Raw genomic sequence first — 20854 nt, 5'->3', positions numbered from 1 at the left:
CTTTCTCCTCTTTCAGATCCCCACAAAGTTAAAGGAAGCTTTGAGAATTGCCAAAGAATGTATAGAAAAGAGATTAATTGAAGAACAGAAACAGGTAAATTGCCTGTAGCTCCTCATGCCCTTTGACCTTTTAGTGTTGCCATTCTCTGCCTAGAATTCATGGTGATTTACTTTTAACTGACCGTTCCACAAACATTTTTTGCATACTTGTTCTGAACCAGCCTTCAGGCTGGATGCCGGGAGGCTGCTGAATCCTTCCTGTCCTTCCCTTAAGGAGCTCAGCCTGCTGGGGAAAAAATGGGTCTATAAAGGGCGGTGGTCCCTTATGATTGGGGGAGGCTGGGTCATGGTGGGCACATGTGGTTCGTGCTCCAAAGGTGCTGGCGACCACACTCATCTTTGGAAGAGAAAGAGGCAGGAAGGAACTAGGGGAGGCAAGAAAGGTCTTCACCCTTGGACGTATTCTTCTCCCAGACATCCAGACCCTGACCTTGAAGACACACAGGCTGAGCAGGGAAATATTTTACATCCAAACCCTTTGATTTGGCTAAACATGTTAGATTTTCATTAGCGTAGGATATGCGCACACTCGTGATGAATTGTGTTATCTTACAGATTCACCAGCATCGAAGACTGACAAGAGCTCAGTCTCACCATGGATCTGAAGAAGAAAGAAAAAAGAGAAAGATTTTAGCTCGAAAGGTGAGACTGCTGTCTGTCTGAATTCTTTGTGTGCGTAAAAAAAGTTCTAGATTCCATGTAGAGAGTTCTTGGTTAATGGTGCAATTTTGTTGATGACAGATTTTGTGCTATGTCTCCTTGAAAGCCAAAACTATTTGCGGATGATTGGTTTGCAGCTTTTAAAAGGGAGCTACATAATACCAGGAAACAAATGGACCATATAGTTTCCTGGCTTGCTGGGCTGATTATGGGCTGGTGTAACTGGGGGAGTGATTGGCCTGGGATAATAGTCAACATGGTTGGTTTTATTTTCCCCTTTGGTTTTGGCTTGTGACTTCTTCACTGTATTAAGTTACGTGGACAGATATGACCTTGTGTGTGGCTAGTTTAACCACATACCTAGAAAATATTTTTATTCTAACTCTCAGCATCAGTGTATTTACTCCTTCCTTTTCCCCTCTCTCTTTTTATTTTTAAAGAAGTCAAAACGATCTGCTATTGAAAATAATGAAGAACATCCAGCAAAATATAGCAACTCTAATAATTCAGGTAACTGATTATAGACTATAGTGGAGTAACAGGTCCCAGCATCCAAAGACTAGGACCAGGAGGCTGTAGTTGGTCAAGAGGTCTTGGATTCTGGTAGCCAGAGTGTAGAGTGTGATAACCAATGTGGAAAACAAAAGAATTCTGTCCCTAATGAAGGATTACGACAGCATTCATGGCTCACAGGATGCAGGGGCTGGAAGGGACCTTAGAGGTTATTGGGTGAGCCAGCCTCTTCACTAATGGCAGGACTCGATCAACCCAAGATGAGCATTATCTATGCAACAAAAACCAACCCAACTTAAAATTCAAGGCATCCTGTTTTTCAGTGGAGCCTGCGTGAACAGTAGTGACCCTAAATCCTGTCCTCTGCTCCAGTCACCACGTGGTAGGAGAATGTGCCCGTCCGTGTAAAGGAAAGGACTCAGTAGTGTGCAGGACGGCAAAAAGCATTGTTTCAGAAGGGCCGAGATGGCACAGAAAGCACTGTCCTGAGCTGGCAGTCATCACTGCCATTCCTGGCTGTCCCTCACCCGTCTGGCTTTGGGCCTTAATGTTCCCATCTTTGGAAATTAGGGCCAGATTGAATGACCTCTTGAGACCTTCTAGTTCTTATTCTGTATGAGTCTGTGAAGGAGAGTTCCACGTGGAGGAGGGGAGCGTTCATTCTAACCCAGGCAGCTTTGGCTTAGGCCTGGAAAGCAAGGGATGGGGAGGGTTTTTTTAGGTTCAGGAATAGCTACATATACCTTTAGGCAGGAAAAGCATCTTGCAGAGAGGAAGAAGCTGAAGATGCAAAAGAGAGAGTGGTGGGGTGAGGGGCCCAGAGAGAAGGCCAAGGGCTCAGCATCAAGTGCCCAGCTGCCAGTCTGTCTTGGAGGAAGCCCATCTATCTTTCCCCGGAGGTAGGAGCCCAGAGGGCAGATGACGAGTTAGAGGTGCTTAAAAGCAGAAGGAAGGGAAGATATTGAGGGCCTTCACAGTTCCTACCTTCTCAGGGTCTTCTTGGTGAAGTCAGGGAGGAGAAAACAGGGAGTGGTGCACAAGGTGGACTAGCCAAAGAATGCAGATGATGTGGGCGGAGCTGGGAGCTGGAAGGGTTGGGGAAAACTGTAGGCTCCACAAAGCCTGTGAGTGCCCACACTGCCGCCTGCAGAGTCTAGGCCAGAGAAGGGGTCAGGGGGAGCTAGAGGGAAGAGAAGGAGGGGAGGCCAGGCCCTGGAGGTCCCAGTGAGGATCCAGGCAGCCTCCACAGAGGCTGAGAGAGGAGAGCTGGAGGATGCTGGGGGCCTCTTTTCTCTGTGGTTGATGGGATAGACAAGGGCCAGTCATTGTCGTCATTAGGCTGAGACTCATGTCTGCAACCAGCATGTCTGAGTAGCAGTCATTCTGTCCAGCAGCTAATTCTTTACAAAGCAGAGAAAGCCTGCCTCTGTGTTTTCCACCTTCCTGAGGCAACTGCCTGCCTGCAAGGCTCTGTGCCAGATGCAGCCAGATGGCACCCACGAGGGGTGCCCTGGTGGAGTTTAGAAAAACAAAGTAGCGGTTGATCAGCTCCAGATTTTACTGGAATCACTAGTCTTCTCCCCATTAAAATCGATGTTAGCACTGCCAAGCAATATAAAAACAGGGTTGAGTTTTACCTCCATTGCCAGTAAAATGCCTCATATAGGGAGGTAAGAGGATATTGCAAACAGTGGAAAGGTATTCATTCAGCTGGAGGGTGGGGTGCTTAAATTAGGCATTTCTCCTCATGCCGTGTCCACGTCCACATGTCCTGTGGGCAGTGGGTGAGGAGGTGGTTGGAGGCTTCCCCAGAACAGAGTGGTTTCTCAGGGGCACGATCACAGCCATCCCCCCGGGATTGTGGCTAACCCCTCGATGGGACCTCTGTGTGGGGCAGGGGGCTTGTGTAGGAACTTCTGCCTACGTATTGGGCTACTTCCATGTTAGAGTAGCAGGATGTATTCCAGGGATTTCTGAGTACTAGGGAGTTGCTGAGAGCTTGAAAATATTTGAAATATAACAAGGTGACTAGGTCCTGAAAATACATGTCAACATATGGGAGTGTGTACATTCTTTTAATGTAAATAAGGGTATGTACTGAATTTTAAGTAAGGAAGGGCCTAGGAAGTCCACACCCTGAATAGGCTGGCCCTGTCTTATCGAATGTACCTGCTGATAAAATGGAACTTCTACATCGAGCATCGCTAGGCAGATGGCGTGGGGAACTCTCACTTCCTTTGGACTGCTCTGCTCCTCTCTGTCCCCGGTACAGCTGTGACACTGTCATTTGTCATTCATCACCCAGGGACAGTGGTTGTGTCAGGAAGAGATACCGTAGCCAGTTGCAAAGCTGGTATCAAATAAGCTGTAGGGAGCAGCCAAACCCTATCCCCTTACCCTGCCCTGGAGTGGAAACACGTGGTCATTGGTCCAGTCCCTAAATTCTTTGTTCCTCCTCAGCTTTTACCACAAGGCCCACATACCAAGCCAGTGGCGGGGCCCAGCTTGGGGCAAATTTCAGTTGTCTTCCTTCGGTCCCCACGAGTGTTTCTGTGTTTTCTCTCAGCAGGATCTGGGGCCAGCTCGCCTCTCACATCCCCGTCATCGCCGACTCCACCCTCTACAGCAGGTGAGTGATGGAGGCGAACAGCCTGCCTCCTCTCGCTCTCCACCAACAGGAGGAGGAGCAGGGCTTTCTCTTCTCAACTTGGCTCCGGACTTACAAACTCGAGTTTCACAGGAATGGAATTGTTGGTTTCAGGGTCACTAACTACCCTCTACTCCTGGCTTGTTCTCTGCCAAAGAGCCCACGCAGGGCTCCTCCAATCAGAGCGTGTCTGGGTACATGCTCCGGTGAACACAACCGTTGCACTGCTGCCCAGGGCCTGTCCTGCCTGAGCTCTGTCCTCAGGGAACCCAGTTGTCATGTCAGTTGTCTCACAAAGCAAAGCTGGTGAGATGCCTACATGTGGGAGGGAACTAAGCCCCGAGTTTCTGATTTCCCGATAGCTCTTTGTGCACTGTTCTGCTCTGCAATGCATTTAATCATCTGAATGTGCTTCTGTGACTAGCCTTTGTTTTACCTTTGTGAATTAAATCAGATACTACGAGTTCTGTTTGAAATATGTAGAAAAATTTATCTCAGGGAATACTTATAAAATAATCTCTGATTCTGTGGTGTGACCTCATAATTCTCTTTCCTCCTTTCGTTTTGAGCTAATGTCTCCTACCATTTTGTAAGCACCATAAAAACACTGGAGTACCAGTGTCTCCTGTGCTCTTAAATGAACCAGATGTTCTGCCACTCAGAGCTTGTCGCTGTGCTTGGAAGCTGTTGCAGCTGTCTGAAGGCGAGTCACTGGCTGGGGCTGCTGTATGAGATGACAGTATCACCAGCGTTAAGGTTTAAGATGGCGCCCAGGAGCCATCAAGTACATCATTGCCCGACATCTCTCAAGTGCTTCTAACTGACCTTCCTAAAAAAAAGAAAAAGACACACACACAAAACGACAAGCAAATGTAAAGGAGACTAGTTCGAACACCTTATTTCTGGCTGGTGGTCATCTCCCTGCTAGCTGAGGGTGGCTTCTGGCGGCTCACTGCAGAGCCAGCACCTGTTCTGAGTAGCAGAGTACCCCGGCTCGTGGCAGTGATGTTCTTTTCCCTGTCTGACTTTGTCAGCAGATTTTTACAAGAAAGCCCCCAAATATTGATCAAGACAGAAAATGGACTTCTTTGTCTTTTGTAGAGGTCACCTGTATGGGCTGATCAGAAATTTCTGGAGATCTACTGCCAGGTCATGTTGACCAATTTTCTAGTAAACAGGTTATTAATTTCTCGCCACTTAGACATGTTAAGGAAATCAGAGAGAATTAACCGTGAGACTTCATAAACCCCCTTTAACAAGTGAGGTGTCTGCCTAGTAGTATAGAGTACTCATCGCATGCATTATGTGTGGTCCTGGGAAGTTAATGTCAGTTCTTATTTTTAAGTGCCTTGAGGAATTCACAGTCTACTTGGATTTTTGTTGTTGTTAATCTTCTACTTACCTGTGATTTGAATAGGAGCTATCTCATAAATAGCAGGTTTGCATTAGATGAGGTGACTTTTAGAATGAGAGGAAAAGGAAAAGAGGAATCTTGTAATTAGAGTCATGTTGGAAAGACCGTCTGGAGTGGGGACAGTGGGAGGCGTGACTGTGAACGTGATAATGTCTGTCTTAAAGGAGAGTCATAAGAATTCAGAGGGAAAACATATGTGAGGCCTCAAGCACAAAACCTGGCAGAGATGAGATGTTCCCAGCAAATGTTGGCTCCTTCTTTCCTTGCTCTCCTTGAATGTTTTCTTGATAAAGTATCAACTCAGCCCCCAAAGAATCTACTCTGACCTCTGCTGGGCATTTATTGTAATGCGTGTCATAAAAATGATTAAGTAGAACTTGCCTGTCAGCTTACCGTTTGAGGCCCTGTATGGGGCACCGACAGTGAGTTTCTGACTCTGAGTGCACAGTCAGAAACTTCAGGCCTGGTTTGTAGCTCCACCACTTTCCAGCTGTGACCTTGGACAAGTAATTTCTTTAAAACTGTCTTGTAAAAGATCCTGGTCTTAACTGGGTAGATAACGCACATGACAAGGCTTTCTTTATAAGCACTAAAGTACTGTCAAGTATAAGCTAATAATACCCTGCAAAAGAATTCTAGCCTTCTTGCTTGCAGTTTATAATTTTAAGCAATAAATTTGGAGAGAGAGAGCTGACATTTTGTAGACAACCCAGTCTGTAAGAATGACTGAAGAGGGAAGTTTCATAGCTGGACAGGAACTGGAGGAGGGAGAAGAGCTTATGGGCACAGAGGGACTGAAAATGTGAGTAACAGGGTGGAGGTTTAAGAATAAACAACGTGCAGAATAATAGATGACATTGTTTAGAATATTGGAGTTTCCAGAATTTGTGTGCCAAATCAAAGTCTGAAACCCACTTTAGGCTCAAAACCTATGTCTCTAGACATAAGGATTTTTATCAAAACCTACACAGACAGAAAGCAGTCACCGTGTTTGGGATGAATGGGTAGGTGTGCCCTGTGCTGCCTCTCTGAACAGTGAGCTCTTTCTGGCCTCCTGCCCTTGCATGGCCTTCCCCACCCCCTTTCAAGCCCAAATATGTAGATTACTTCCCTGAGCCGTCAGCTGGCGTGGGTGGGGGGTGGGGCTGGGCAGTGTCCCCAGCACCCTCCCAGCTGCACTGTGCGACCTCCCCAGGTGGGCCTCACTTCCTGTAGGCGGTGGACAGACTGGTTCAGTAGGGACTTGGATTCACTGTCAGGGAAAGTGATACACTTCACATTGCACCTGGAATATCTAGACAGGAAAAATGTTTGCCTTTTTTTTTATTATTATTATGTTTTTATAGCCTTAAGTAAGGTGATGCCATTCACTGTCCAGGTCAGCGCCAGCCCTGGCCGCCTCCACGGGAGGGGCCCATACAGGCTCCTGCGCAGGAGCCTTAGACCTGCCTGTGCTCTTGCTCCTGCTGACTTTGGAAAGACATGCCGCTGTTTTAGACTGTAGAAGACTTGCTGAGTCTTCTCACTTGCTGCAAAAAGTGATGAGTTCTAATTTTTCTCCTCTCTTGATAAACTGTCCTATTTAGTAGTAAAACTAAGAATATTCCTGTACCCATTCTACTTTTCAGGGGAGGTAAAACCTTCATGGGTCTTTGAAGTGGATATTGTGCTTGTAAATAAGTAAAAATGACACCTAACTGGCTCAGGAAAAGGAAAACAAATAGCTTGAGGAAGAAGGTGACTTGGTGCCACATTAGTGTTTAGTGTGTGTGCCATGTTCTAAAAGTATCACAGTTGTGTTTACAAACCAGTGCATTTCATGCTTAAGTATCTCCCAGTTTGGCTGTGAGAATAATCAGCATTGATTCAGACTAATATTTGACTGTCTCTTACTTTTTTATTAAATGACGCTAAAATTCGAATAATGACTTGTTTCCTCTCTCTCTCTCTCTCTCTCTCTCTCTCTCTCTCTCTCTCTCTCTCTCCCTCTCTCTGCTGTTTTCAGTAGAGCATGCACCATTTTGAACGTGAATTTTCGGTAAAGTAAGCTATACTGATTTCTCTCACTTTAAAGATGCTTTGTTTCTGAATGTGAAATGGGACTTAGCACATTAGTCACTGAAGTGAACGACAAATGGGAAAGCAGATTGGACACAATTTCCTTATCTGAACTTTTAAATGAAATACAGCATCTTTAAAAAGCACCCAAGTGACTTCATTTACATTCATTTCATTTTCATTGTGATTTTCAAATCTTCATTTTCACTCTGATTTTGGTTTTGAAATACAACTAAAACCTAAGAATCAACTGTATGGAATTTTGGTATATTTTAAATTTGGAAACTAAGCTTTCAGAGTCCTGTTGCTGCAGAAATGTTGGTTCTTCAACTCAGTGGCGTTTATTACTGATGACGGAAAAACAGTCCTTTTTAAAGCATCCTTAGTGATTCTTGAATTGGGACATGAGTGCAGCCTCCTCATCTGTCTGAGGCAAAAGATGAGGGCAGTGTCTGCTGTTGGTCTGTGGCCCTGTGGCCTCCCCACCTCTCCGTGTGGACCGCAGAGGAACTCAGATCTGCACACTCCTGTAGATTGCTGAGTTGGCCCAGGAGAGAGGACCCTGAGACGTCCTTCCCACAAGGCTGGCAGGGATGCTCTGGCAAGGCGTTCCTGCCTGGATCCAACCTGTGTCCTCGCTGCAGCAGCTGGTGGCCTGTTCCAGGGCCCCGACTGGACTGCCAGGTTTCCATTTGGTTGGTGAACAGGATTTTGGGAAGGGTATAATAGTTGGCTCTTGGGGTTTTTGTCTAAGAAAAAGTGAGATTAGAGACATTAAGGCTGACCAGGTTATAACTGTAGGCAAGCTGTTTTGGAGCATCCCTCATCCTGAGTTGCTGCAGAACACTATTTTTCAAAGCTGTGTGAATCTGGTTAGTGATCACTCTGACATGGAAGGTGTCCAGTTTTGTCTGCGGCCTTAGGGATAATGGCAAGCAGAAGCCTCTTGCTGGGGAGGAACAGATTCACATGTGAGGAACAGGGGAACTCGAGCGTCCACTGTTGTTCTCAGGTTTGTCACGGGCCAAGGAGTCAACTCTGAGTTTGGCCCTTGTTACCATTCCTCCCTTCCCCACTTTATTACCAGTCTGTTGTAGCTGAAGCCCCAGTGAACCTTTAGAGGAAGCTCGTGGACCACAGAAAAGACAAAGAAAAAGATAGGCAATACAAAATTGGATGGACCTGTTGTCAGAGACTGTGAGTCCTAGGGTCTGTGCTCTTGCCTTCTCCACTGCTGACGTCCTGGCTCCTGGTCCTTCCCCACCAAGTGCTCTGAGCCTGCGAGCTGAGTTCCCATATCCTAAGTATACACATCAAGATCTGCCCTTGTTATTGCAGGCCCAGTGAGGAAAAGTGGACATCATGGGACATCAGGCCCTTTGGGATTGGTCTGGCCTTCTGTGAATGGACATCAGGGTGACCTTGTGACCTTGCTCTATACCCCTGGGTGACAGCCTCTCCTTTTGCACAGCCCTCAGCATCCTATGTGCTTTACAGACACAGGTTGCCCTGTTGCACTTGGGCTGGTCCATTTATTTATACTACCTGTGTATTCAGTTTCATTGAAAGTGGTAACAATCCAGCCTTTGCTTGGAAAATGAAGATCCATTTACTGAACACAACTCCCAATTCCCAAATGCTGTGATAGTAAATTTGCAATTCTAATTTTGAGCTCCTGGTAATGAGGCCAAAGTCAAGCGTTGGTTCCTTGTGAAGGCCAAGCAGTTTTGTTCCAGATGGCAGCCTGTACTCAAATCCAGCCCCCCCGGCCCCCGGCTCATTTCTAGCCACCCAGAACCTGGGCGGGAGGGCTGCCTGTCTCTGGATGGCCAGCTCCTTGTCTTGAGGACACTAGTGCTGTTGCAGCTCAGAGCCTGCCTTTTCATCTGTGACTCACAGACTCAGGAGTCCCTGTAACTCACAGGGACTCCTCTGACTGGCTCAGAGTACAAAGATGGAAGGCAGAAACGCTGATGCTCATCTGTACATGTGGGGCCCTGAATGTCAAGTCCAGATTCTGCTGCCCTTTTTTTGTCATTGGATGGAGGTGGGGGACATTGGTGCCTGCTCACTCCTGCAGGCTCTCTGCACTGCAGTTATCTTCATGAGCCTTCAGAGGCAGCACCCCTCCCCTGGTATTTCACTAGTCACTCTCTGAAAACCCCCTTCAGAGGAATGCTGTCACACACACTGCTCTTCTCACTTCAACACTCATTCAGGTTTAAAGTCCTTTTATCTTTATAACCCTGTGCCATAAAGCCAGGAGCGTTTTTCCACACTCCTCCTTGGCATAGAACATAATCGAACTTCATTCATTATCTGTTGTTGTATAGAACCAATAGAAATTATGTTTTGTTCTTCATGTTTATTTGTATTGACATATCATCATTTGAGAATTTCAAGGTTGCAGAGCATGAGTGCGTGTATCTGTCATTCTTTAATTTCAGCTGCCTTAGGTTTGGGTAAAGATATAAAGAAAGGTAAGTGGTTTTCTGTGAAACGTGATTTTTAACAATTGCCTGTCATGCACTTAACTAAGTATTTTATTGAAGATCCTGAACTGCTCATCCAAATAAACACAAGGGTGATTGGCATGTTTCCTTGTTAACACCACAACTCAGTAGCCGTTTGTCTAGCAGAGTATCTCCTTTGTGTAGCCCTAGGAAGAGGTAGAGGGTAAGGCTAGACGCAGATGTGGGAGTCACCAAGAGCTGCAAGGTTCATGAGAAATGGGGCAACTAACTCTGGCACAGTCAGGTTCCTTAAGGTAGGGCTTTTTCCGTACTCAGTGTTTATTTTCATTTATTCATTCAGAACTGTAAAGTTCAAGTGCCAAATGTTTGTGTGCCTGGAAGCTAAGGGAAGTTGTAGGCACCTGTCCAGTTCCCTTCTCCTTGCCCTCTAAGGTAGAGCTCAGAATTGCGGTCTCACCTGATGCTTCAGCAAAGATGTGGGGTTAGTGCAATTACATTCCGTTCCTGGACTGGGCCACGGTGGAAGGAAGGGTGCTGGGGAAAACTCCCCCATGAGCACACTGTTGCTGGGGAAAGGAAGCCCTGTGCTGGCTGTTTTGCAATGGAAGAATTATTAGATTTTTATATTTCTTTAATGCATCCTAATAGAAGATGCTTTTTTGAGACAGATGCCCCTGGGGAACTCATAACCTGGCAGGCACTAGTTCTTTGCCAAGAATACTAATTTTTCATTTTATATTAAATCACATCCTCCAAATATATGTGTGTGTGTGTTACAGCAGCTAAGAACTGTTCACCCTTGATTATTGATGTTCAGGTAGCCCAACGCTGCATCCAGATGTGTATCTTTAATTGCTAGCTCAGGAGTAGGTGGAGCTATCCGGGACCTGGCTGAAGTAGCTGATGGGACTTTCCTTTGGGGACCATTACGAAAATTTGGAAATGGTCTTAAAGCCTCATCCATCTATGTTGAGAGAATGTCACTATGTATAGTTTCATGTAATCTGTGATATTTGTTCACAGACAAGTAAGTCTTCACATGACTTATTTGGGGGAAATGGCAAACCTGAAATTCCCTTTGATGCTTCTAGCTTTCTTGTTCGGTATTTTAAAAAGCATACAGTACTGAACATCTTGGTTGTTCCAAGGGAAACCACTCGCAGCCTCCCCAGTCTGTCCTGCCCAGGACTGAGCAGAAGCATGCATGCCGGATGTTGGGAGGGGATGCTGACTGTCCCCTTTCTCCTCCACAGGGATTTCCACGTTACCTCCACCGCCTCCACCTCCGCCTCCACCACCAGCAGCTCCCTTGTCTCCTTCGAGCACAGAGGTGCCCACACAGCTCCAGCCCCAGGCTGTGAATGGCGTGAGCCGAGGGGCCTTACTCAGCTCCATCCAGAATTTCCAAAAAGGAACTTTGAGGAAAGCTGAAACCTGTGATCACAGTGCTCCTAAGATTGGCTAAAGCTTCATGTTTACACTTGGAGGGAAGTTTTTTGGTTTTTGTTTTCTCCCTGCCCACCTCCTACCACTGAAGGACTGACTCTCCTGGATGAGTTAATTGCTGAGCCAGTAGAGATATACTATTTTGCAGATGCTCATGTACAGGGCTTTTGAAGAGAGAAATATTCTTTGAGTAGATTAAAGTCAGGAGCAAAGGAATAGTTTGCTCCTTTATTACTATTTTAAAGTTGTTCATCCTCTAATGGGCATCTTTTGGGGGAAGCAGCATATCAGAATCAATATTTCTACCAATTGAAAGAAGCGGACAGAAACAATGACAATATACAGTCACAGCAGTGGATGGCCTGTGTTGCAATCCTCCCTATCCCATCAGACAAGCTCCTGGAAATGTTCCTTTCATAGTTTATTTCTCTAAAGCATTTTCTGGTTGTCTCTTAGATTCTAACTTCCATTTTTGCTACCTTAATTTCACCTTAGACATTAACACTGTAGCCTAAAGCATAGTTGTGTGGCTGAGTCAGAGAAGCAGCTGAGTTCCTCGTTTTCCGCTCAAACAGAATACTGTTGTGGTTATGGAACTCAGGGCTGCTAAAGCAACTACGATGGACTCATATAGCTCCTTCTAGTTAGAATGTATCAAACAAAAAAATGTTACCATCAGAAAATGCTCTCGCCAACTGCAAGGTATTACTCCTCAGCAATTAAGTTTGAGGTTTGTGGAGAATTAGTGTTACAACACATGAGAGTTTGGCATTTATAGAATTATGATTTTTGATTTATTCAAATACATCATCTTTAAAAGTTACTCATTTACTAGAAGGACCCTTTATCCTATGATTTGCTTAAATCCTTAAATAAATTGCACTTTAAAGGATTACAAGTAATCCATTTAAAAGTTCAAATACATCAGTGTTGGTTACTATGCAGAGAAAATGTCATTGTCTCTAGTTTCATGTAATCTGTGATAAATATGTTCACCTGTATTTTTTATTAAAATAAATCATGTGAAGAAAATGGGTTGTCTGTAGCTTGGCTACGATTTCAAATGGAAATTTTTTGTAGTAACACTTGTAAACAAAGACCAGATCCACACAGAATTTCTACCGTTTTCTTCCCACCTATCTGATCTTTCTTACCTGTTGCATTTTCCCTCTGTACTAAGAGCTGACATTCCTGCCTTGCACCACCTGTATGCCTCCACAACCAATTTAAACCTGTCTTTTCCACCTCAGCTTCTGAAGAGGGCGATGTATGCCAGGAAGTCTGTTTTTGGCAGTGAGAAAACGCCTGACAAAACTTACGCTTTAACTCTGAGGAGAACCCTGTTAGAATTAGGTATCTGAAGAGTCTGTGGACAAGTTCCTGTTGTCACTGTGATGCGGTCTAGGATCATTAACAATCAGTTCCTGATGACACTGATTTCTTAGTACAATTTTAAGACTTCCACCCCACAGTTATTTTCAAGAACATAAAAATACAATTACTCATAGTTAGGAATTCCTTTATTCCTTATCAAAACAATGTAACAGGAAATGTAGATCATATGCTATTATTTTTACATATAGTTGCCTTTTTTTGGATAAATCTTTCATCAGGATTCTGCCACTGTCACACCCTGTCCTTCCAGTGAGAGGGTACAATTTTACATTGGTCTTATTCAAAGAAACGGCAATTGTAAAGACAAAAAACAGGCATGTAGTCTCAGGCAGTAAGAATGGAGTTTTTCCACATACGAGCACATTTAAACCTCTTCCCTGTACAAAAACATTTATGTATCATAAGGTCAATCCAGGTAGTGTCAGCAAGTACTTTAAATAAATCCCAATGACTTGACATTCAAGTCCAAACTAGACATTCAGCGTTTTCTTTATTGCAAATATGATGTCTTTAACCTGAGGTACAGAGTTGTCTTCTAGAATCTTGGCATAAGGCATAGGCACGTCAGCACCGGTGACACGAACGGCAGGAGCGTCCAGGAAGTTGAATGCAGGGCCTGGGGGGGGGGGGGGAGCCTTAGCTGAGAGAGCGGCAAGAAAAGCCAGCTGCACACCAACACCCTGACACAAACAGTGTAGCTGTCCCAATACAAAAATCTAAAGGAATACTAATTACTGGGGATTGTTTCTGGTTTTGCTTTTTAAAATGTACTGCTCCCCCGTGCACCGACCCCCCCCCCCCAATGCCAAGCTGACAAATTTAAAGTCCAATACCTTCCATGATCCTGGCACAAATTTCAGCTCCTACTCCAAACTGTGGCCAGCCCCCTTCCACAGTTATGAGATGATTGGTCTTCATGACACTGGCTTCTATTGTATCAATATCCATTGGTCTGATGGTCCGCATATTTATCACCTGAACAGATAACAAGGCTTTAGAGAGCCACTGCATCATAAATATTGTCTTATTCCCACAATACCACTTTTTTTTGGTTTCCTGTAAGTCTCTGAGTCTAGGAAAATCTAATATGCCAATTCATATATAAGATGTAAGAGGGGAATTTAATTAAAACCAACATCTTTACCTCTACTATAAGTAGCTCTTGTTAAATTACAGAATTCACTTACCTCCCTTGGCTTTAACTTCCTTCTCATCAAAATAATAACTCACATTTGACTGTTTACTATGTACCAGGCACTACATTAAGTGTAATTTCTCATAACCGCCACGATGAGACGGAAAACATACTGTCCCTACCTCTCTGCTCTCTGTGGCCAGCTGTCCCTCTGCTGTTCTGTCAAAGCTCCTCTGTCACTCCATGTCTTTTGAGATTTACTGTACATAGTTTGCCCAAGTGTAACTAACAAGTGGCAGGTCCCAGATATGAAAGGGTTAGACTCACTGACTTCTAAGTTTCCCCTTCCCCAACCTCCAGCTCCGAGGTTGGATTTTTAACTTGAGAAAGCGGTACTATTCTAAAAGATCTAGAGCAGTAGGTGGTAAAAAACTATGTATTGAGAAAGCAAGCAGATTCCCAGCTTTAAGCAGGGGTAGAACTGAGTGACAAAGCAATATTTTACATCTTGTTATAGAACTCAAACTATGTCTGGGTCTTAAATTTAAAAGAAACCTTTCTGATTTTTTTTTTTAGAATTGAATGTCCACTTACCTCACATTCAATTCCCTCCTTAGACAGCACTGTTGCAGCTTCTAAGCAATGGCCCACAGGTCTCGAATGGGCAACTACAGTTATATGTGTCCCTGAAACAAAGTGGTCACAGATCAGAGGTCAGATTGAAACTAAGTTGATTTGTACAACCTTCAACTCAGCTTCATTGCAGTGATGTGAAGAATGTGGCAACCTTTTTAGAAATGAAATACAGACTTCTGGCTAAGATGGAGGCATAGGTAGATACACTTTACTTCCTTGTACAAGCAAAAGGACAACAACAAATTAAAAAAATAACCAGAACTGCCAGAAAATCAATCTGTATGGAAGTCTGACAACCAAGGAATTAAAGGAGAACATTCATCCAGACCACAACGAGGGGCGGGGACAGGCAGCCAAGGCAGAGAGGATTTGAATCAAGGCTGTGGCTGGCAGATGGGCAGTCCCACATTTGTGTTCCGATAAACCAGGAAGAAGAACTGGGGAGTGAGACAGACCACGCAACTCAGGGTTCCAGTGCAGGGAAATAAAGCCTCAAAACCTCTGACGGAAAAAACCCGTGGGGGTTGCAGCAGTGGAAGAAACTCCCAGCCTCACAGGAGAGTTTGCTGGAGAGACCCACAGGGTCCTAGAAGGTACACAAAACACCCACCTGGGAATCAGCACCAGAAGGGCCTGATTTGCTTGTGGCTAGTGGAGGAAGTAGCTGAAAGCCAGCAGAGAGCTGGGCAAGTGGCACTGTTCCCTCTATGGCCCCTCCCCCACATGCAGCGTCACAACACAGGGATGTGGGTTGCCCCCCTCTGGTGAACACCTAAGGCTCCACCCCTTACTATTTAACAGGGGTGCCAAAACAAAAAAATTGAGACAGCCAACCTATCAGATGCAGAGTTCAAAACACTGGTAATCAGGATACTCACAGAAATGGCTGTATATGGTTGCAAAATAGAGGAAAAAGTGAAGGCTATGAAAGTGAAATACAGAAAAATGTACAGGAAACTAACAGTGAAAGGAAGGAAACTGGGATTCAAATAAACAATTTGGACCAGATGGAATAAGTAAACATTTAACTAGAACAGAATAAAGAAACAAGAATTCAAAAAAATGAGGAGAGGCTTAGGAACCTCCAGGACGACTTTAAATGTTCCAACATTCAAATCATAGGGTTGCCAAGAAGAAGAAGAGAAAGAAACAGAAAACTTATTTGAAAAAATAAAGAGAACTTCCCTAATCCTGCTAAGAAAATAGACTTCCAGGAAGGAAGTCCAGGAAGCTCCGCGAGTCCTAAAGAAGTTAGACCAAAGGAAGTACACACCAAGTTACATCATAATTACATTACCCAAGATTAAAGAGAAGGAGAAAATCTTAAAAACAGCAAGAGAAAAGGAGACAGTTATCTACAAAGAAGTTCCCATAAGGCTATCAGCTGCTTTCTCAAAAGAAACCTTGTAGGCAAGAAAGGCTGGAAAGAAATATTTGAATTCATGAAAAGCAAGGACCTACATCCAAGATTACTCTGTCCACCAAAGTTATCATTTAGAATGGAAGAGCAAATAAAATGCTTCCCAGATAAGGTCAAGTTAAAGGAGTTTATCATCACCAAGACATTATTATATGAAATGTTAAAAGGACTTATCTAAGAGAAAGAAGATCAAAACTATGAACAGTAAAATAACAACAAACTCCCAGCTATCAACAACTGAACCTGAAAAAGAAAAAACACACAACAAAACGAACTAAGCAAAGAACGTGAACAGGAACAGAATCATACAACTGGAGATCACATGGAAGGTTATCAGTGGGGAGCGGGTGGGAGGAGGATGGGGGAAAAGGTACAGGGAATAAGAAGCGTAAATGGTAGGTACAAAATAGAGAGTGGGAAGTTAAGAATAGTATGAGAAATAGAGAAGCCAAAGAACATATATGTATGACCCATGGACATGAACTAAGGTGGGGGAATGATGGTGGGAGGAGGGGTACAGGGCAGAGGGGAAATTAAGGGGAGAAAAGAATGGGACAACTGTAATAGCATAATCAATAGAATATATTTAAAAACCTCAGAATTTTAACCCAGAAATGGGGCAAGTAAGTCACAGAATAAAAGGCAATTCTTTAATAAATTTTCTGTTATGAAAATTAAGAGAAAAAATGGCAGAAGCCCTAAAAGGCATCAAAATTGAGAAGTTCAAAAACTATTTTGAGCAGTGGAAAAACATCTCAATAGGTGAATTGCATCAAATGGAGAGTACTTCGAAGGTGACTGAAGTTTAAACAGTAAAAATAAACAATTAAAAAAAAATAAATACAAATCTTCTGGATTAGGATTTAGAAAAGTACAATTGTATGAGCAGGCACTGTATGAGCCATTAAGACATGACACATTCTTAACTTGAACTCATTCTATAATTCCCTTGTCAAAGTAAAAGGCAATACAGTCTAGGATGAATCTGAGTAACACAAATAGGCTGGATTACAAATAATTGTTTAAATGTACACCAAATTCTCTTACCTGGCCTTTCTATTTTGGCTTTTCCAATAGGAATCAGAAAGTCTTTTGACTGTGCTTCTGAAGGAAATTCAAAAGGAACTCCATACATCAATTCATTTTCTAGCATCACCACTGCGAAATACAAATATTTAAATGAAAGTCACACATGACTAAACATGTATACCGAACACTATCATTCCTTTTTTTTTTTTTTTGGTAGCACATTTATTAAAGCTAGGGACAGTGAAACAAGGAAGGGCTTAGAATAGAAGAAGCAACAGGAGAGCCTCGGCTGGGCTGCTTTGGCTCCCTAGAAATGTTATAGGAAAGAAATGAACTTAGGCGGGGCTGTTTTGGATCATTGGTAAATCAGAGAAAAGGGGGCTCGGAGACAGAGTCAGGGGGTTAGCCCTGGTTGAGCTGCCGTTGTCCATTGCTCCCCTCACTGCAAGTCTTGTGAGGGCGGACCCTTAGAGTTTAGAAGATGCAGGCCTTGGAAGAGGTGTGAGCATGCTCCCAGGAGGAAGAGTGTCACTATCCTTCATTCTGGGAGAAGTTTCACTGTGCTGATTAGGCAGCCCTCTGTCTATTGTGTCTAGTACCCTTGAGGATGGGTTAGTACTGACATTTGTAGTCTGGTCAAATCCTAATTTTATTTATGGAGGTTAAATCAGTGTTGTAGGTATGCAGTAAAGTCTCCTTTACCTAACTGGCCCCCATATAATCAGAAATAAGAAAAACATCTTTTACTATCTTTATGCTATTTGTAAATTATTGGCATTTTATATGATACCTCTAAGCCTAACCGAAAGCCTTTATTGGTGCCTTCCATTCAAAGGTTTCACTATAGTTTTTCAATGTTCACAAGAGAACCAAGTATTAACCTACTAACCTGGATTGTTATCCCGAATGGCTGATTTAATGAGTCCTTTTGCATCCTCTGAATTCCAGGGGCTGACTACCTTTAAGCCTGGGCAGTGACCATACCAGGCAGCAAAGCACTGTGAGTGCTGGGCGGCGACACCTGCTGAGGCACCATTAGGCCCCCTGAAGACTATGGGCACAGGCTGAAGGCCTCCCGACATGTAGTAGGTCTTGGCAGCTGAGTTTATAACCTGGTCAATAGCTTGCATAGAGAAATTGAAGGTCATAAATTCACAAATGGGCCGCAACCCAGCCTGTCAAATAAAAAACACAGATGTTAAAAAAACTTAAAACAGCAATGAAGAGGGTCACCCACTTACGACATTCAAATAATGTTTTCAAAGGTCACATTAAAAATCTCTTTGGAAGAGATTCACAAAGATTCATACCATAGCTGCACCTACTGCAATTCCAGCAAAGCCCATCTATAAAATAAAATACAAACATGAAAACCCATAAAAATTAGAACTGTGTACATTTTAACAGATGTGCCCTTGTCTGCTTTCTGGTGGAAAGCTTACCTCAGATATGGGTGTGTCTATAATCCTCTTATCCCCATATTTCTTCCATAGGCCTCGACTAACCTAAAATTAAGCATTGACCCCTTTACTTTTAAGCATGTATGGGGGCAGACAGTCACCTCAATTTTGTATAATTTTCACGTATCTTGGTTACCTTGTATGCCCCATCATACTGGGCAACTTCTTCCCCAAGCAGAAATACCTTCTCATCTCTTTCCAACTCCTCATCCATGCCTTGATTTATAGCCTCACGAACTGTCACCTGTCACAGGTATAGGGAAACTTTCAGTAAGCTACAGGATTATTTTGGATATGATTGAGATTCTCTTATAATTACCTAGGATACCTATAGCATATAATATAAAAACTATCTCTAGAACAGGTTTCTCTTTAAAAGGTCAAAGAATTCTAAAAGTAACACTTCTATCACACATAGCTAGTCTTTATTGGAGATGTTAATAAGAAGCTTACTTAACACTTTGCTGGATGCATACTTACACTTAAAAGATCTGCTTGTTGGTCAGACCAGTTCATAGGTGAAACTTAATATGCAGAAAGTATACTGGGTTGTTTTACTTCCATACTTAAAGAACTGTTAAGGAAGCCTAAATAATTTTACATATTGAGCACTCACTGGGTGCCAGGCACTACCAAATACTTTGCCTTCAGGATCTAGGAGTTGTTTTACCATATAGATTGGCAGAATGTTCTAATAAAAAAAGGGGGAGTGTCCTCAAAAAGTTCAACATAGAATTACCATATAATCCAACTATTCCCCTTAATATATGCCCAAAACAACTGAAAGCAGAAACTCAGATTCTTGCACACCAATGTTCACTGCAGCATTACTTACAAATCTAAAAGGCAGAAACTATCCAAATGTCCATCAACCGATGAATATATAAACAAAATGTGATACATACATGCAATGGAATTATTCAGCCATTAAAAACAATGAAATTCTGACACAACACGAATGAACCCTGAAAACGTTATGCTAAGTGAAAAATAAGCCAGATATAAAAGGTCAAATATTGCATGATTCCACTCACAGGGTGTACCTAGAACAGGTACAGAAAGTGCAATAGAGTAGTTACCGGGGCTAAGGGGAAACGCTGAGTTTGTGTTTAGTGGGTACTACACAGTTTCTGTTAGACATGAAGTTCTGGCGATGGCTGGTAGTGATGGTTACACAACATGGTGAATGGACTTAATATTCACTTGAAAACGGTTAATTTTGTTACGCATATCCTACCACAATGAAAATGAAAAGGGGGGTGGTCTGGGGGAAAAGTGTCAAGTCTAGTTTCCCCATGTCGCACAACGGATTCTAATGAGGATCCAGGGGATAATATGCTGCTGTTTGTTGCCGGGCCGCAGCAAAGGCAGCAGGAGCCCCAGGCAGGATGCAGGGGGGTCCATGGACTCCAAGGCCAGTGCAGCCACCCCGCACAGCGCCCACCCGCCACTGCGCAGGCGCGACCCCAGCTACCAGCCCGGGAGGAGGGGACCCGCTCCCCGCCACGGCCTGCGTCTTGGCCAATTACCTGCAGCGCCGCCGGCGCCGTCCGGTGAAAGCGCCTCCTCAGCAGTCCGCAAACCTGGCGGAGAGAGAAAAAAAAAAACGCTTAGAGGGCATGCGGGGTGGGCAGGGATCGCGCAGGGTCATAGGGTCCACGCGCCACCGCCTACCTGCGGAAGGGGTCTCCGTACCAGCCCAGACACCCCCGCCATCTTAACCGTGTCCTCTAGCTGCCGCCGAATGACAACACAGCCGGGCTGCGACGTCAACGGTCCCTCCTCCCTGCTGGCGCTGACCAATGGCAGAGCGCGGCGCCTGCGTGCCGCGTCCCTTCACCTCTCGCCGGGCTGGCTTGCCTCTTTGCCTGGGTTGGACTCCAATGAACTTAATTTTCGGTGATTTCTGGTCCCCGGGGTGCTGACCGAGGACACATTCTTGGGTGGTGTTGCTTGAAGCGCGGGGACCAGAAGTCAGGCTCCAAGGGCAAAACTCGAAGCTGGAGGGACTTTAAGACCTAGGCCAGATTTCTGCGGTCACAAAAATCCTGTGGGCACCAAGTAGCGCTTTAGCTCAGTAAATGTGTGCACATACTAGTGACAGAGAATTCAGCGTCTTATGAGCGAGTCCAGTTTTGGTCAGCACTGTCTGTCGGTTCCTTAGAATGCAAGAGCTTTCATTGACGCATTAAGCGCCTACTGTGTGCTGTGGTAAGTACTTTAGAGCTCATTTCATTCTCCCAGGAACCCTCTCAGGTAATTAGGGTTATTATCTCCTTTTCACAGATAGATAAACTGAAGCAGAGATTGTTTAAGTGAGCCAGAACTGGCTTTTTTCACTGCTTTCTAAAGCAGAAGTCTGGGTCCTGCCATAAGGAGGTTACAACAACCTGCCTTTAGAGAGGGCCTTCCTTATAGGGCCAAAGACCTGACTAGGGTAGCCTCTGGGAGCTTCCTCATTTATCTCACTTTGACGCTTGGGAGTCAAGTGGCAGGTGGGACCATAG

The 20854-nt window shown here is 44.2% G+C and overlaps 2 protein-coding genes across 4 annotated transcripts in view; one reads left to right on the top strand and one right to left on the bottom strand.

Moving 5' to 3' along the window:
* PXK (PX domain containing serine/threonine kinase like) overlaps positions 1 to 12290 on the top strand; it is a 69671-nt gene extending 57381 nt beyond the window's left edge. Inside the window, exons 14-18 of one of the 3 annotated variants that reach the window (XM_037137311.2) lie at positions 17 to 94; positions 616 to 702; positions 1161 to 1230; positions 3803 to 3862; positions 11080 to 12290. In XM_037137311.2, coding sequence (XP_036993206.1) covers positions 17 to 94; positions 616 to 702; positions 1161 to 1230; positions 3803 to 3862; positions 11080 to 11291 — 507 coding nt within the window. In that variant the 3' untranslated portion in view covers positions 11292 to 12290. Of the gene's footprint in view, positions 1 to 16; positions 95 to 615; positions 703 to 1160; positions 1231 to 3799; positions 3863 to 11079 lie in introns of all 3 variants that reach the window. The other 2 variants (XM_037137309.2, XM_037137312.2) reach the window with 2 other exon arrangements.
* A 484-nt stretch (positions 12291 to 12774) lies between these two features.
* PDHB (pyruvate dehydrogenase E1 subunit beta) lies at positions 12775 to 20120 on the bottom strand. The gene is made up of 10 exons (XM_037137313.2): positions 20022 to 20120; positions 19877 to 19930; positions 18484 to 18591; positions 18330 to 18392; positions 18198 to 18233; positions 17777 to 18062; positions 16906 to 17016; positions 14397 to 14488; positions 13501 to 13642; positions 12775 to 13283 (listed from the first exon to the last, which is right to left on the bottom strand). The coding sequence occupies exons 1-10, from the start codon at positions 20061 to 20063 to the stop codon at positions 13138 to 13140; spliced, it is 1080 nt and encodes a 359-aa protein (XP_036993208.1). The 5' UTR covers positions 20064 to 20120; the 3' UTR covers positions 12775 to 13137.
* Between the last annotated feature and the right edge of the window lie 734 nt (positions 20121 to 20854).

Source organism: Artibeus jamaicensis, unplaced genomic scaffold (assembly GCF_021234435.1).
Source record: "Artibeus jamaicensis isolate MK-2021 breed Jamaican fruit bat unplaced genomic scaffold, CSHL_Jam_final contig_519, whole genome shotgun sequence".
NCBI classification, from domain to species: domain Eukaryota; kingdom Metazoa; phylum Chordata; class Mammalia; order Chiroptera; family Phyllostomidae; genus Artibeus; species Artibeus jamaicensis.
Note: the sequence above shows the minus strand (reverse complement) of the source record. Positions and strands in the feature narration are given on the sequence as shown.

Excerpts from the sequence above, each read along its gene's own strand:
- PDHB (XM_037137313.2), bottom strand. The coding sequence starts at position 20,063 with ATGGCGGGGGTGTCTGGGCTGGTACGGAGACCCCTTCCGCAG. Across the intron at positions 18,063-18,197 it reads TTGCAGTAGGTGCAGCTATG|GCTGGGTTGCGGCCCATTTG; the intron begins GTATGAATCTTT and ends TTTATTTGACAG. Across the intron at positions 13,643-14,396 it reads AGGAGGGAATTGAATGTGAG|GTGATAAATATGCGGACCAT; the intron begins GTAAGTGGACAT and ends TTATCTGTTCAG.